The sequence below is a fragment of the Microtus pennsylvanicus genome, chromosome 13 (assembly GCF_037038515.1).
Source record: "Microtus pennsylvanicus isolate mMicPen1 chromosome 13, mMicPen1.hap1, whole genome shotgun sequence".
NCBI classification, from domain to species: domain Eukaryota; kingdom Metazoa; phylum Chordata; class Mammalia; order Rodentia; family Cricetidae; genus Microtus; species Microtus pennsylvanicus.
The window spans coordinates 69,423,626-69,436,982 of NC_134591.1; the positions used below are offsets into that span (position 1 = coordinate 69,423,626).

The following is a 13,357-nucleotide window of genomic DNA, read 5'->3' on the forward strand; positions in this document are numbered from 1 at the left end:
AAAGCAAAGCTAAAATTTGGGAAAGGGTCTTATACCAAAGAGCATAGTCAGGAAAAGGTTGGAAACTTGATTGCTTAAAGGGGAAATCCTCTTCTGTATTTTGGAAATTTGCCAAAGCCAGCAGGCTAGTTGTCCCTTACAGAACTACTCTGCAGGCCTCTGGGAAATGGAAGTCTGTGACCATTTACCACTGAGTTATTTTATGCCTTAACAGTCAGTTGTTTCATTACGTTGGGTTGGAGGCTTTGGTCATTGCTGATGATGTTCTCATAAACTACAGTGAGGAGCCAAGTTCCCGCATGTACAGCTTGGAGGCAGAACCATTTAAAAAGTCTTGTCTTAGCTTTTTTGAGGTAGGATTTCTCTGTCGCTTTGGAGCCTGTCTTGCTTTAGACCAGGCTGGCTTTGAACTCCTAGAGATCCGCCTGCCTCTGCCTTCCATGTGCTGGGATTAATGGCGTGCGCCACCACCACCAGGCTTGTCCTTACTTTTAAAGTTGTGTCATCTATGTCTTTGGCACAGTAAATTGGCCACTCTCTTCTGGGAAGCATTTTGTCATGGTTTTTAATGGTGGCTGCAGTAAAATAGCAGCTAGGAAGTTGAACCACATTGTTCTTCCCTTCAATATAGTAGTGTTGGTGTCAGCCCTTGAGTTAAGTATGGTACTGTTCGACAACTTGGCAAACTCTGGGTACTAAGCTGGCGTGCATTTTTTGTGTTTAAATGATGTTATGGTGAACAGGGCCTGTTGCTTGTTAAACTGTTCTGTTGTTTAGAGTGAAGTGTACCCAAGAAATGACTTTGACTTGGTCTGTTTTTAGTAAAATATCTAATTTTAAAAATACAACTTAGTTTTTCCTGTTTTTTTTTTTTTTAAAGCAATTAGGAAATTCCTCTGACTTGAGGCCACTTCTGCAGTTCCTTACTGCTGTGAGGAAACATGCTTTTGGCTGGTTACATAAACTGTTCGTCTCGTTAGATTCTGTTTTTCTACTTATGTAAACTATAGTTCATCAAATTCTGAGTTAGCCTTTGTTTTTAGAGTGTGAGGCTTCACCTTATGTGCCCTCTGGACTGTGGAATTGTAGCTGTAAAAAGCAGGTCTGCAGTGGTGGCGTGTGTGTTCAGTAAGCCAGATCAAGCTGAACTGAAATACAGGTATATTGAGCAAAGCAACTCCTGTGCTGGTTCTCCAGTCCCAGAGTTCGAGGCCAGAGAAGTTGAGCTCTGAGGCCAGGGCGGGAAAGTTGTATAGATTGTAGGTGAGGGGTGATGATGTGTCAACCACAAGCTGAGTTTATGCTCAGATATGATCAAAAGCTGATTGTGCTTAAGATGGCTGGCAGCTTCAGGGGATGAAGCTGTAATAGCCGCCAAGAGTGCAGAACTGAGGGCTTTTTTTTCTATTTTTTGGATGCCTTTTCTTTGTTCAAAGAGACTGGGCAGGCGAGGTTGGGAGAGAGGGGGGTGGAGAATGAGAGGGAACAGGGCTTCGAGATCATGCAGGGGAAAGTCTGATGTTCCATCCAAACAGTAAGAGTTAGGACTGGCAGTCCTGAAGGGAGTGTTTTCATTTATAACAAACCTACCTAGTTTGTTTTCTGTAGGTTTTTTGTTTGTTTTGTTTTGTTTTGTTTTTACTCTTTGGGGCCTGCCACTCAGCTCCTGAAGGAGACTTATTATTACTTGGGAATTCCGGGCCTTTTTTTTACGCCAGCTTTTCTAATGTAAATTATCCCATTTCTCTTTAACAGTGTTTTGCCTCTGTGCTTCTTGTCTTTCTTTATTCTATATATCTTTCTTTCCTTCTCACTCCATGGCTGGGTGGCCCCTGATGTCTCCCTTTCCTCCTTTTGTTGCTCCACATACTTTTTTCCTGAGACTGGATTTCTCCTCCTGCTTATTCTCTCTGCCTGCTAGCCCCACCTGTCCTTTCACCTGCTTTGCTATTGACAGTTCAGCTCTTTATTAGACCAATCAGGTATTTTAGACAGGCACAGTAACACAGCTTCACAGAGTTAAACAAATGCAGCATAAAAGAATGCAACACATTTTTGCATCATTAAACAAGTACCCCACAGCATAAATAAATATCACACATCTTAAACTAATGTTACTCAACAGTTTGCTGGGTTTTCTTTGTTTTGTTTTTTATTTTAGTAGGAGACAGGATCTCACTATGAGGCCCTCTCTGGCCTAGAATTCCCTGTGTAAACCAGCATGGCCCTAAACTCAGGTGGTAAGGATTAGGACTAAGGGCAATTGCTACCACACCCAGTGGACCCTAATAGTCCTACTCTTCCGCACTTGAATACATTTGGGAGCCCTGATGACATAATGACCAAATCCTGCCCCACCCACTACACTGTTGCGTTGGCAATTAAGTTTCCAGCAGCAAACTTCACTGACAGGAACTACAATGATATGTTTCTCCTGTCTCATGTCTCCTTCTGCCTTTATTAATAGCCCTTTTTGATACATAGAAGCTTTTGAATGTTTATAGTCTTAAATGTTTAACATTTTTTGTTTTGTGTTTGTTTGTTTAAGCCTGGGTGTCTCTGTGTTGCTGTGGCTGGCTTTGAACTCACAGAGATACTTCTGTCTTTGCCTCCTGAGTGCTAGGATTAAAAAGGGGTGTGACAATTACACTGGGCAGTCTAGATATTCCTTAGTGATTTGTGTTTTGGGCTTTGCTCTCCCTCACCCCGCCCTTTCTAAGATTGCACAGGTACTGCCATGTATCCCAGTCCTCAGTTCTCTAATTCTGCTGAGAATTCGCCTACTGTCACTGTGTTGCTGCTGTCGGTAGTCCAGGAAGTGATTGTGTACCATTCCCTATTGCATTATGGCCATTCTTAAGAGATCTGGGTTCCTTGGTGTGGTGGTTTGAAATAAAATGGGCCCCAAAGAGAGTGGCACTATTAGGAGATAGAGTCTTTTTGGAATAGATGTGGTCTTGTTGGAGGAAGTGTGTCATTGTGGAGATGGGCTTTGAGGTCTCATAAGCTCAAGGCATGCCCAGTGAGACAGTCTATTTCCTGTGAACTGCATATTAACATGTAGCAGTTGCTTCTTTAACACCCTGTCTGCCTATGTACCACCATGACAATGAGCTAGCCTCTGAAACAGTAAGCTACACACTCAGTTAAATGTTTTCCTTTTAGCTGGGTGGTAGTGGCACACTTTCTTGATCCCAGCAGGCAACTCTCTGTGAATTCGAGGCCAGTCTGGTCTATAGAGCTAGTTACAGGTCTGCTAGGGCTGTTATACAGAGAAACCCTGTCTTGAAAAACAAAACAAAACAAAAATAAACCAAAACAACAACAAGAAAAAAAACAACAAAAAAGTTTTTGTTTTTAAGAGTTGCCGTGGTCATGGTGTCTCCTCACAGCAAACGAAACCCTGACTATGACACTTGGCCAACTTTGTACTTAGTCTCTATAATGTGGTTTACCGTAGCATTTTGAGGTTAACAATTAAATTCATAGTTTTTTCTCCCCACCTTCATACATAGCTGAAACCAAATCTTTCTGTCTTCCTCCTCACCCCTGTGCATATTGTATGTATTCAGTGGCTAAGGCCTGTCAGGTTCTTTCCTCTATTTCAGTAAAACTCCTTGAGCCCTCAGCACCACCTATAATGCTTCCTTCACAGGGCAGTATTAACTTTATGATGTGGCCTGCTTACTCTTCCCTCCAGTTGCCCCGCTATCAGTAGTCAGAATTAAAATTCTAAATATTTATTTTGTATGTGTGAGCAGGCTGCCTGCATGTATAAACTTACATGCTTGCTGCCTGCATGTATAAACTTACGTGCTCTCTGCCTTCATGTATAAACTTACGTGCTCGCTGCCTGCATGTATAAACTTACATGCTTGCTGCCTGTGGAGGCCAAAAGAAGACATCAGATTCCCTGGGACTGAAGTTACAGGCTTTGTTGACCGAGGTTTCTGTCCCACCAGGTCCCACATCCGTTTCGTCCCAAATAAACATACAGAGGCCTACATTAATTATAAACTGATTGGCCTATTAGCTCAGTCTACTTATTAACTCTTATAACGTATATTAGAATTATATCATAATTCTTGTCTGTGTTATCCTCGTGACTTGGTACCTTTTTTGGCTAGGCAATCACATCTTGCTTGCTCTGTGTCTGGCTTCCTTTGAGTCTGGGTGATGACTGTGGACTGAAGCTTTCTTCTTCCCATAATTCTCGTTGCCACACCTATACTTCCTGCATGGCTACTGGCCAATCAGCATTTTACTAAAAATAATGCAAGTGATAGGATAAAAAGATCATTGTCCCATAGCACTTGTTAGCCACTGTGTCGGCCCTGGGAACAACAGAGGATTGTAACAGCTGAGTCCTTAGAGTTAGGGTTTTTGTTTGTTTGGTAGGTTGGTTGGTTTTTCCAGACAGGGTTTTTCTATTACAGTCCTAGCTGTCCTGGAACTGGAGTTAGTTTTTAAAGCAGAATTCTGCATTGTGTCACATTGATGGTAAAAGTCCATTCCTTTCTTCCTCTTTGCCATGGAGATCAAAACCTAAACCCCAGGTATAGCTTGTAGGTCCTCCTGTTGTGTTCTGACTGGCCTGCCTCCTTCTGCTAGCTTGCTGGCACTTCGGGTTTTCCTCTTAATCCTGTATAAACTGACCATTCACCCACATGAACTTCCCTTCTGCCTGGAATTCCTCTTCCTGCACTTCCTCCTGTAGGTGTCCCAGCACCTCTCATTCTCCTTCACCCTCCCTCTCAGCCTCACATTACATCTCCAGATTGTGTTCTCTTTATACTGTTTGGCCCTCCAGTATCACGTTGATAGCCAGGTGAATTCTGGTGATTGTTTTTGTGCTTTTTATCTTGGTATTTATTTACTTTGACCAAATACTGGGTGCATAAATTTGTGGAGCATTAGTCTTAGTTCCCCATGGGTTCCCAGTGTTTTGTACATAGTGAACACAGCTGTGTAATTGTGGGTAATTCTGTCTCACTTATGGAAGAAGTATATTTTCTTCCTCATGAAAGAATTAATTCCATTATTAAATGTGCTGTTATTTTGCTATTTGTCTTGGATGTTTCTCCGTGAATTCTATATGTATTTATTTTCTGGATCTATATATGTTAAATATGTGAGACATTTTATATAAGGTTTATTCTAATGTTACTGAATGGGCTTTTAGGAACACCAGGTAAATCTGGAAAAGATAGAATATGTGACATTGAAGTGGTATTTGATTTCGGCAGCGAATGCCCTAGATTTATTGCTTATTTGTACATAATTATTGGAAGTCTTTGCCTTCCTCTCATTAGTAATGGGGTGGGCAAACATTTTCTGTCATGGGCTGGTAGTGTCATAGGCTCATGGTGATTGAATTGAGATCATGCTAGATTAAAACTAATCTTGCTGCATTGTCTCTGGTGCTGTAGGTTGGAGCATTTCAGCAGAGAAGCAGCCATGTGTGACACCAAATGTCTACTCCAATGCAGGGGATTCGTGGGCACCAACACATATTTTCACATATCCAAGTGTTGGGTTTTTTTTTTCTGGATTTCTTCTGCCCCAGCTATTTCAAAATGTGTATCTTTCAATATTCTGGTGAAGTCCAGACCTGGCCAGTGCACCCTGTGCCACATGTGCTGACCTCTGCCGGAATACAGAAACAGTGGACCGTAATATAAAGAACTCAATTGTGCAAAGAAATATTGAGAACAATTTTCAGATTTCTGTTGCCTTTTATTTTCCCTTTCCGAGGCAGATTCTCATCACATAGCCCAGTCTGGCCTCACACCTATAGGTCTCTTGTTTAGCCTCCCAAGTGCAGGGCAGCTATATGCTGCCTTGTTGGCTACTTGCTTTGTCTAGCAGGGAAATAATTAGATGCTTTTGTTGTCATTGTGTGTTTGCTTTGTGAGACAAGATTTACAGTGCTGGCATGCTTGAATTTGTGGTAAGCCTCCTATCTCAGCATCTGTTCTGGGCTGGATTATATAGACTGAGCCTATACCTGGCTTAACCTGCTTTTCAGGAGTGAATTCCTCCGATATTTGGAACCAGGCCTTCTATTATTTGCTCCTGGATCCCGAAGTTTAATCGTAGAGTCTTAAATTCCCATTAAGAGTGATCATCTTAACCAGAAATTAGAAAACGGTCATTTCCTGTGTTATTGGAAGTTTGTCTGCTGCCCTCATTTAAACTTCCCTTTCACTGTGTTTGTCAGTATGTGTTTCCTCTTATTCCTGACAACATGGATTTTAGCAAGGGTTAGCAGGATACAATTTAGCATTGGCACAGATTATAAACCATTGAAACAATCTGGAGAGATTTGCTGCCTTAGCCGCGATCTGTACCTGTGACTTCCTAGTTCATATGTTCATCCAAGTCGTCCTTTCTGACATTATCATTCCCACTGATAGAGAATGTGCCTGAAGTCAGTGGTTGGGGGTCCTGTGAATTATTGGTGGAACTCAGTTTCTTTACATGGGTCCAGATGCTTATATTAGAGTCTTCGTATTTTGTGTACTTCTGATTTTTATGACTTGTTAGGTGAAGCAGTTTATGATTATTTGTGGTTTGGCAAGATAGAGGACTCCTCTGTTAGGCTCATGGTGATTCAATTGAGATTATGGTAGATTAAAACTAATGAAGAATGAGATTAAAAGCATATGCTATGTCATTTTCATAATATCAGGTATGAAATGTTCAAGTTTAAGGTAGCATAGACCCTTTAGTGGATCTTCATTACACAGTGAACCATCAATAGCATGTCCTCAAAGGTTGTGGGTTTACACCTTCCCAGTGGGTATTTGGGCTCAGAACTTCTGCTAACTCAAGATGTCATCTTAGTTGTGTGCTCATCAGTGTGCATGTGTTCACCTAAGTGTGTGTGGTATTTGTTAATGCATATATTGTACATAATTGTGCAAGTTGCCATCATGTGAGTGTGTATACATCTAAGGACAGTGTTGGGTTTCTTCTCTTAATCACTTTACTTTTTTATTAATTTTTTCATATATTTTTATCATCTTCTTTCCCCTCCCTCAAACCCCCATCTTCTCTCCTCCCTCTCCATCCAACTTCTTCCATGTGCTCTTGAATGCTTGTGTGCTCACTTTCCCTCTCTGATTCTGTCTCTCTCTTACACACACACACACACACACACACACACACACACACACACACACACACACACACACAAAACAATAAGACAAAAATATTGAAACAAAAAAACCTGCCTGCCTGCAAATAAAATGGAATCCATTGTGTTGATCAACTGCTCCTGGACACGAGTCTGCCTTGGAGTTTGTTTGGCGTCACCCAGTATCTCTGACTCTTAAAATATTTGTGAATGTTCCACATAGATCCCTAAGCCCTGAGGGAAAGGGAATTGATGAAGACATCCCATTTAGAGTTGGGTGCTCTAAAATCTCTACATTGTCCACTTGTAGGTCTCTGTTTCTGTTTCATTTCCTATCTGCTGCAAAAAGCAGCTTCTCTGATGAGGGCTGAGTGAAGCACCCATCTATGAGTATAGCAATGTATGTTATTAGGAGTCGGTTTGATTGCTTTGTTTAGTAGAATAGTAGTATAGTAGTAGATATTCCCAAAGGACCTTTAGTCTCTCTAGTCTCAGGTTCTTGGCTACTTTAGCAGTTTCAGGTATGGGTTCCATCTTAAGGAATGGATCTTAAATCCAATACGAAAGTAATTGGTTATTTGTATAGCATTTGTTCCACTATCCACCTTTTGTTGTTGTTGTTTTTGTTTCTGTGTTCAGAGATAGTTTTTTTTTCCCCCTGTGTAACAATAGTCTTAGCTGTCCTGGTACTACTAGCTCTATAGATCAGCCTAGCCTCAAACTCACAGAGATCTATTTGCCACTGCCTCCTAAATGCTGGGATTAATTAAGGCATGTGCTATCATGCCCAAGTTTCTTTATTTCATTTCATTTTATTTTATTTTTTGAAACATGGTTTCATTGAACCTGTAGCTCATGGATTAGGTAAGGCTGAACAGTCAGTGAACTTTGAGGTATCCACCAGTGGCACCAGCCCCTCCTACCATCACCACCTGAGATTATAGGAATGCTTTCTAGTGCTTTTATTACATGGGCTTTGAGGATTAAAACTCAGGTTCTTAAGTATGGAGGCCAAGGGTCAATGTAAGAAGTCTTCTTCCACCTCATTGTTTTGTGGCTTAGTCTCACTGAACCATTTAGCCAGACTGGCTGACCAATGAGCTCAGGAGATCTTGTTGCCTCTACCTTGCTACCCTCTTCCCCTGAGGTTACAGGTGTATGCCCCCACATCCAGGCTTTACACAAGTAATCAGGTCTTTATGTTTATGTGACAGACAACTTTAGTGTCTGATCCATTTCTCTATCTGCCTTTCTTACGATGCTTGTTTCTAGATCTGTTAGGGGTTAGCATGCTTGACCATGCCAGAAACCTGGGATCTGTTTCCCAGCTATGGCACAATCAGAGTGTATACACACCTATCACCCTAACTGGAAGTTGAGACGTGGACTGCTTGAGTTCAGGACTTTAGAACCAACCTCTGCAGTATACCAAGAGTTTGTTTCCAATTAGTGAATAGCAGTTGCTCCATTCATACTGTTTTAAAGTCCTTAGTCACAGAGTTCTTTGTGCTAGAGAGATTTACTGTTTACTGTCTTGAGCTGTTTATTCCTATTTTGTCAACTTGGGTTTTAGTTCCTGATCTTCAGGGCAGTTGAAGTAGTGGGTATTTTCTTTCTTTCAGATAATCAACACATTGTGCAAAACTTTCTTCCCTGTGTAGTAAATTGCTTAATAAGCACCAAATAACTTGTTGTCTTTCCTTTTCTCCTTATCTGCTTTTAGCCCATAGAATTGAACAAAATCAACATTTTTAGTTTTGGTTTGAGGCCTTCCTAATTTCTTATTTAACATAATGTTTTCCCTGAAAATAAGAATTCTGGACGATTGTGGTAGTTGGCATTTATTTCTCTGTAGTTCAAAATAAAACTAGTGACTTTGTATCTTTCAATATAATTTTTGTAGCCATCATTGATAAATAATTGTGCAGTGTGAACAGTTTCATGGCCTAATATATGTGCAAAATTGTAGCATCATCTCCTTTTTTATATTTTCCCCTTACACATATAGTTGTATATAGACAGTATCTAATCATTTGTTACCTATTTTAAACAATGTTTTCCATTTATATTTCCTTTAGGAAGTTTAAGGCAGACATTGAACTGAAAATATTTTTTACTAGCCCTCACATTTGAGTGGCCCTGTTGCCCTAAACATCCTCCTATCTTAATCACCCCTCACTGCTCCCTTCTTACATAGAGCAGTGCGGGGCTTCTGTGGCAGTCCTTGTAGAATTCAGTTTATGATACTGGGCTGTCAGAAATGGGCCTTAGCTCTCCAAGGAGAGACACTGCTTTCTTTTGTGGCTTTCGTGTGACCCTCAGGCCCCAATGGGGTACAGATGAGTGTGTCTGTACTTTCTTGTTAATTCTGTTTCAAGTTGCACAATGACTGTAGCTTCCTCGACTTGCTTGCTCCAATTTTGATAGGCGTTTTTTAGTCCCAGAGAATGGCATAGTGCAAAATGAGAGTATCTCATCATCCTGAGAAGCCAGAGACTTTACTTAGGTTTCAGATTCTTTGAAGCGTTTCCAAAGCTGCAGCTATTGCGATGGTGGAAGTGCCTTGAGCTGCTTTACCCATTAATGTTCGTCTGAGATTTCAGTGGTATTGATAGTACACTTTATTTGCGTCAGTTACTGGGTTTAAAAGTCTTCATGTTCTCGGTTTGCCCTGCTTTGGGCACATGAAGTGAAGCTGACCAAAACTTTTTAGTTAGTCTGGGAGGACGTCAAGATTTGTTCCACTGAGGCATCCTGTTCCATTGGCAGCCATTACTGCTAGAAGTCAGTGAGTGCTTGAAAGGAACCCTGGAGTGGATGTGCGGATGCCTGTGCTGTCTGCTCTTGCTGTGGTTAATAGTAATCATCTCTTTTCCTTCCCTCCCTGCCCTTGCTTTTATTCAATTGCCCTGTGTTACCTCCCCACCCTGCTTTTCTTTTAATTTTGTGACCTCTTCCTCTCTGTGTCTCCCCTCCTTGCTTGAGTTCCATGTTGCTAGTTTTTATGTTCATGCGCTCATTATCACCCTTTTTTGTACTTCAAATCCCAGCAGCTGCCCAGCCAGGTCCCCGAGCACAGCCCTGTGGTATATGGGACTGTGGAGAGCGCTCATCTTGCTGCCAGCACCCCTGTCACTGCAGCTAGCGACCAGAAGCAAGGTTTGTGTATGACTGTTTCCTCCCTTTATCTTTAGTTTCTTTTATTAAGTATATTGATCTTGGTGTTTCATCAGATACCTGAGAATTACTCAGATACCTGCTCAGTAGCAAATCTAAGACGGAAAGTATACTTTTAGGAAACTAGGGGGAAGGATCTTACATTCACCTGCCTCGCGCTTGGTATCTATGTATAAGTAACTGCCTAGCTTGTTTGCTTTTTTTTTTTTTAACAAAGTTTGTGAGGGGAGATTAATGAAAGCATTTCTCTCTATATATATTACTTTACAAAAACAGCACAAATTCATATGTTCATCATTTTTAGGGGATGTTGCTATTTCTTATAGAAGATAACATATCTCTAGGGCACCAAACCCCATTAGAGAACAAGCAGTTGGAGCTCTGGAAGCAGACACAGGCAGCTGTGACGTCCTGCTAAAGCCTCTCACCTGCACTTTCCATTTTCTTCACTGGTGGGCAAATCTCCCACCTGCTTGGTAAATGATGCGGGAACCCTACTGTGGCGCTCTGACCAGGGGCAGGAGCTGCCAGCTGTTTGTTAAGAACAAATATAGTATTTTTTGGGATAGAAACATGAACGTTAAAGGAAATTTTCTCTTTCCTGAGAACTAGGTCTTAGCTGTACCTTCTCTGAAGTCAGCACTAGTTCTCAGGAGGGAGCAGGGAGCATGTTCTCTCTTCTTGCTTCACTCTCCAGTGAGTAGAGACCATTCTGTGCTGACTGCTTTCATCCAAGTCTCTTCTACTAGAGCTAGTTAATTTTAAATATATTTTTTAAACATAATTGTTTAAAAGATACTTGGGATTGTCCTTAAGATAAAAATACTTTAACAGGAGCTAGAGAGATGGCTCAGAGGTTAAGAGCACTGGCTGCTCTTCCAGAGGACTTGAGTTCAATTCCTAACAACCACATGGTAACCCACAAACATTTGTAATGAGATCTGGTGCCCTCTTCTGGAATACAGGCATATATACAGGCAGAACAGTGTATTCATAATAAATAAATAAATCTTAAAAAAAAAATTTTAACAGATATTTTTAATTTTAGCATGGTTCCATTTTTATTTTTTAAGAGGGTTTGTTTCACAAATTAATTACGTGGACTTTTAAATTGATCTAATTTGTGGTGTTTTTTTCCCATTTGTTGGTGGGTTTATTTAAATAGTCTTCACATTGTAGCTTGGGCTAGCCTAGAACTTGCTCTGTAGTGCAAGCTGCCTTTAAACCCTGAGTCTCCTGTCTCAGGCTTCTGAGTGCTAAGGATAGGCATCTCTCCAGTTCAGAGTTTGTCAACAAGATGAAAAGATAATGTGAAATACAAGACACAACACACACCCGTGAGTATTGACAAGTGGCATTAAAACTTTTGTAAGATTTTAACCCAAAAAGAAATAAACCCTTAGGTGGCATGCTTCAGAAGGCTGTTGGATACATCACTGGCAGAATTATATAAGGCTCATGGGAGCTTGATGCTGAATTGTAGCAGAGGCTGTTGTTAGTCGAGGGAAACTATTTTTTTGCCTCAAAAACTTCAAACAGGGTCTAGTTTGAAGCTCAGATTGTTTGGGAATGAGATATAATCCAAACTGATGTCAGACTGTGGTCCTGCTGGCTCTTGGGTGCTAGGATTTTGTAGCCGTGTGCTGCCACAGCTGGATGCGAAACACTAGCAGCAAACATTTTGCTTGATTTTTTTTTTTTTACGTTTAATAACAATTACTTTTTAGGAGCTTTGTTTTAAAATTTTAGTGCACTCTTGTACAAATGTAATCTATTCTTTTTAGAATTATGCTGGCCAAATTAAGCATGTCCGTGCACAAGTCTGTTAAATACATCTTCCTTGCATACTTCGACTTCAGGAAGGTTTTCGATAGCATTTGGAGGAAAGGACTTTGGGAAACAAAGAGATTCTATAGGTACCCAGAGACAATTATAAGAATACTAGGAAATGCCTATAAAGATACCTTTGCATCCATTAAAGTCTAGAGAACCAAGTGATCAGTTTAAGACTATCGTAGGAGAGTTGCAGGGATGCATCCTCACCACTGCTCTTTACTATATCCCTGGAAATAATAATAGCAGGAATTAATAATAGCCCAGGAGAATGAGGAGACAGGTGTGCATTAGGTGGTGAGCGAATCAATAACTTGCATTTCGCCGACGATAAAGCTCTACTTGCTGAAAGTCCCAGTGAGCTGCAGGCCATGGTAAATAGAGTGGTGGAAGTAAGTTAAAACCTTGTATGAAAGTAAACATTGAGAAGACTGAGATACATCCCATGGGAAGGGCACACAAGGATTTTAACATTGTAATAAAAAGTCAGAACCTCAAGCAAATAGTCAGCTTTGTCTGTCTGGGAGGAAACATCAGTTCAAAGGAGGGAATTATTTCAAATGTTAAGAGATGGATAGGGATAGGGAGGGCTGCATTCCAGGCACTAGAAAAGGTTTGGTCAGCAAGAGACATAACAACAACAACAAAATTACAAGAATATGAGACACTTGTCTTCAGCTGTCTTCTTTACAACTCGAAACCTGGACAATGAAACGCTCCTCAGATAGCACCTGAATGTGCTTGAGATGGCATTTCTCAGGGATTCTAAGCATCACATGAAGAGACAGGCTACACAATGATGACATTAAGTAACATCTCCATCTGTAGAAGGAAGGGACTTCCAACGGCATTTGAGGTGAATGATGGCAGATACCTGAAGATTGCACTGCTTGGAGGAGTACACAGGATAAGATAAAGAGGAAGGCCCAAAAAACGCTGGATAGATAGCATAAAAGAAAGACTGTGGAACACCTGGAGAACCTCCATAAACGGGTTGCCCGTGCATGCGTAAGCATTGCAGGGGCATAAATAAAGAGGATGCTTACTTCGTCCACAGCTGCGCTCAGCTATAAACCATCCACACAGCACGCTGAATAATGATCGTCTGGACCTTCATGTAATTGTTCAAGGAAAAGGAATGCTAAGTTTGACATTTTCAAGAAGGGAAGATGTAAAATCCCCTTTGCTTTGTTTCGTTTGCTTAGAGGA

At 41.0% G+C, this 13,357-nt stretch overlaps 1 protein-coding gene across 21 annotated transcripts in view; it reads left to right on the forward strand.

Moving 5' to 3' along the window:
- Positions 1-13,357, forward strand: part of Eif4g3 (eukaryotic translation initiation factor 4 gamma 3) — a 226,727-nt gene that overhangs the window by 123,588 nt on the left and 89,782 nt on the right. For 17 of the 21 annotated variants that reach the window (XR_012907440.1, XM_075945434.1, XM_075945413.1 and 14 more), the window contains one exon: positions 10,189-10,297. Coding sequence is in view for 20 of the 21 variants with exons in the window: in XM_075945434.1 (XP_075801549.1) it covers positions 10,189-10,297 (109 nt within the window). In the remaining variant the exon portion in view is untranslated. The remainder of the gene's footprint in view (positions 1-10,188; positions 10,298-13,357) is intronic. The other 4 variants (XM_075945414.1, XM_075945418.1, XM_075945421.1 and 1 more) reach the window with 1 other exon arrangement.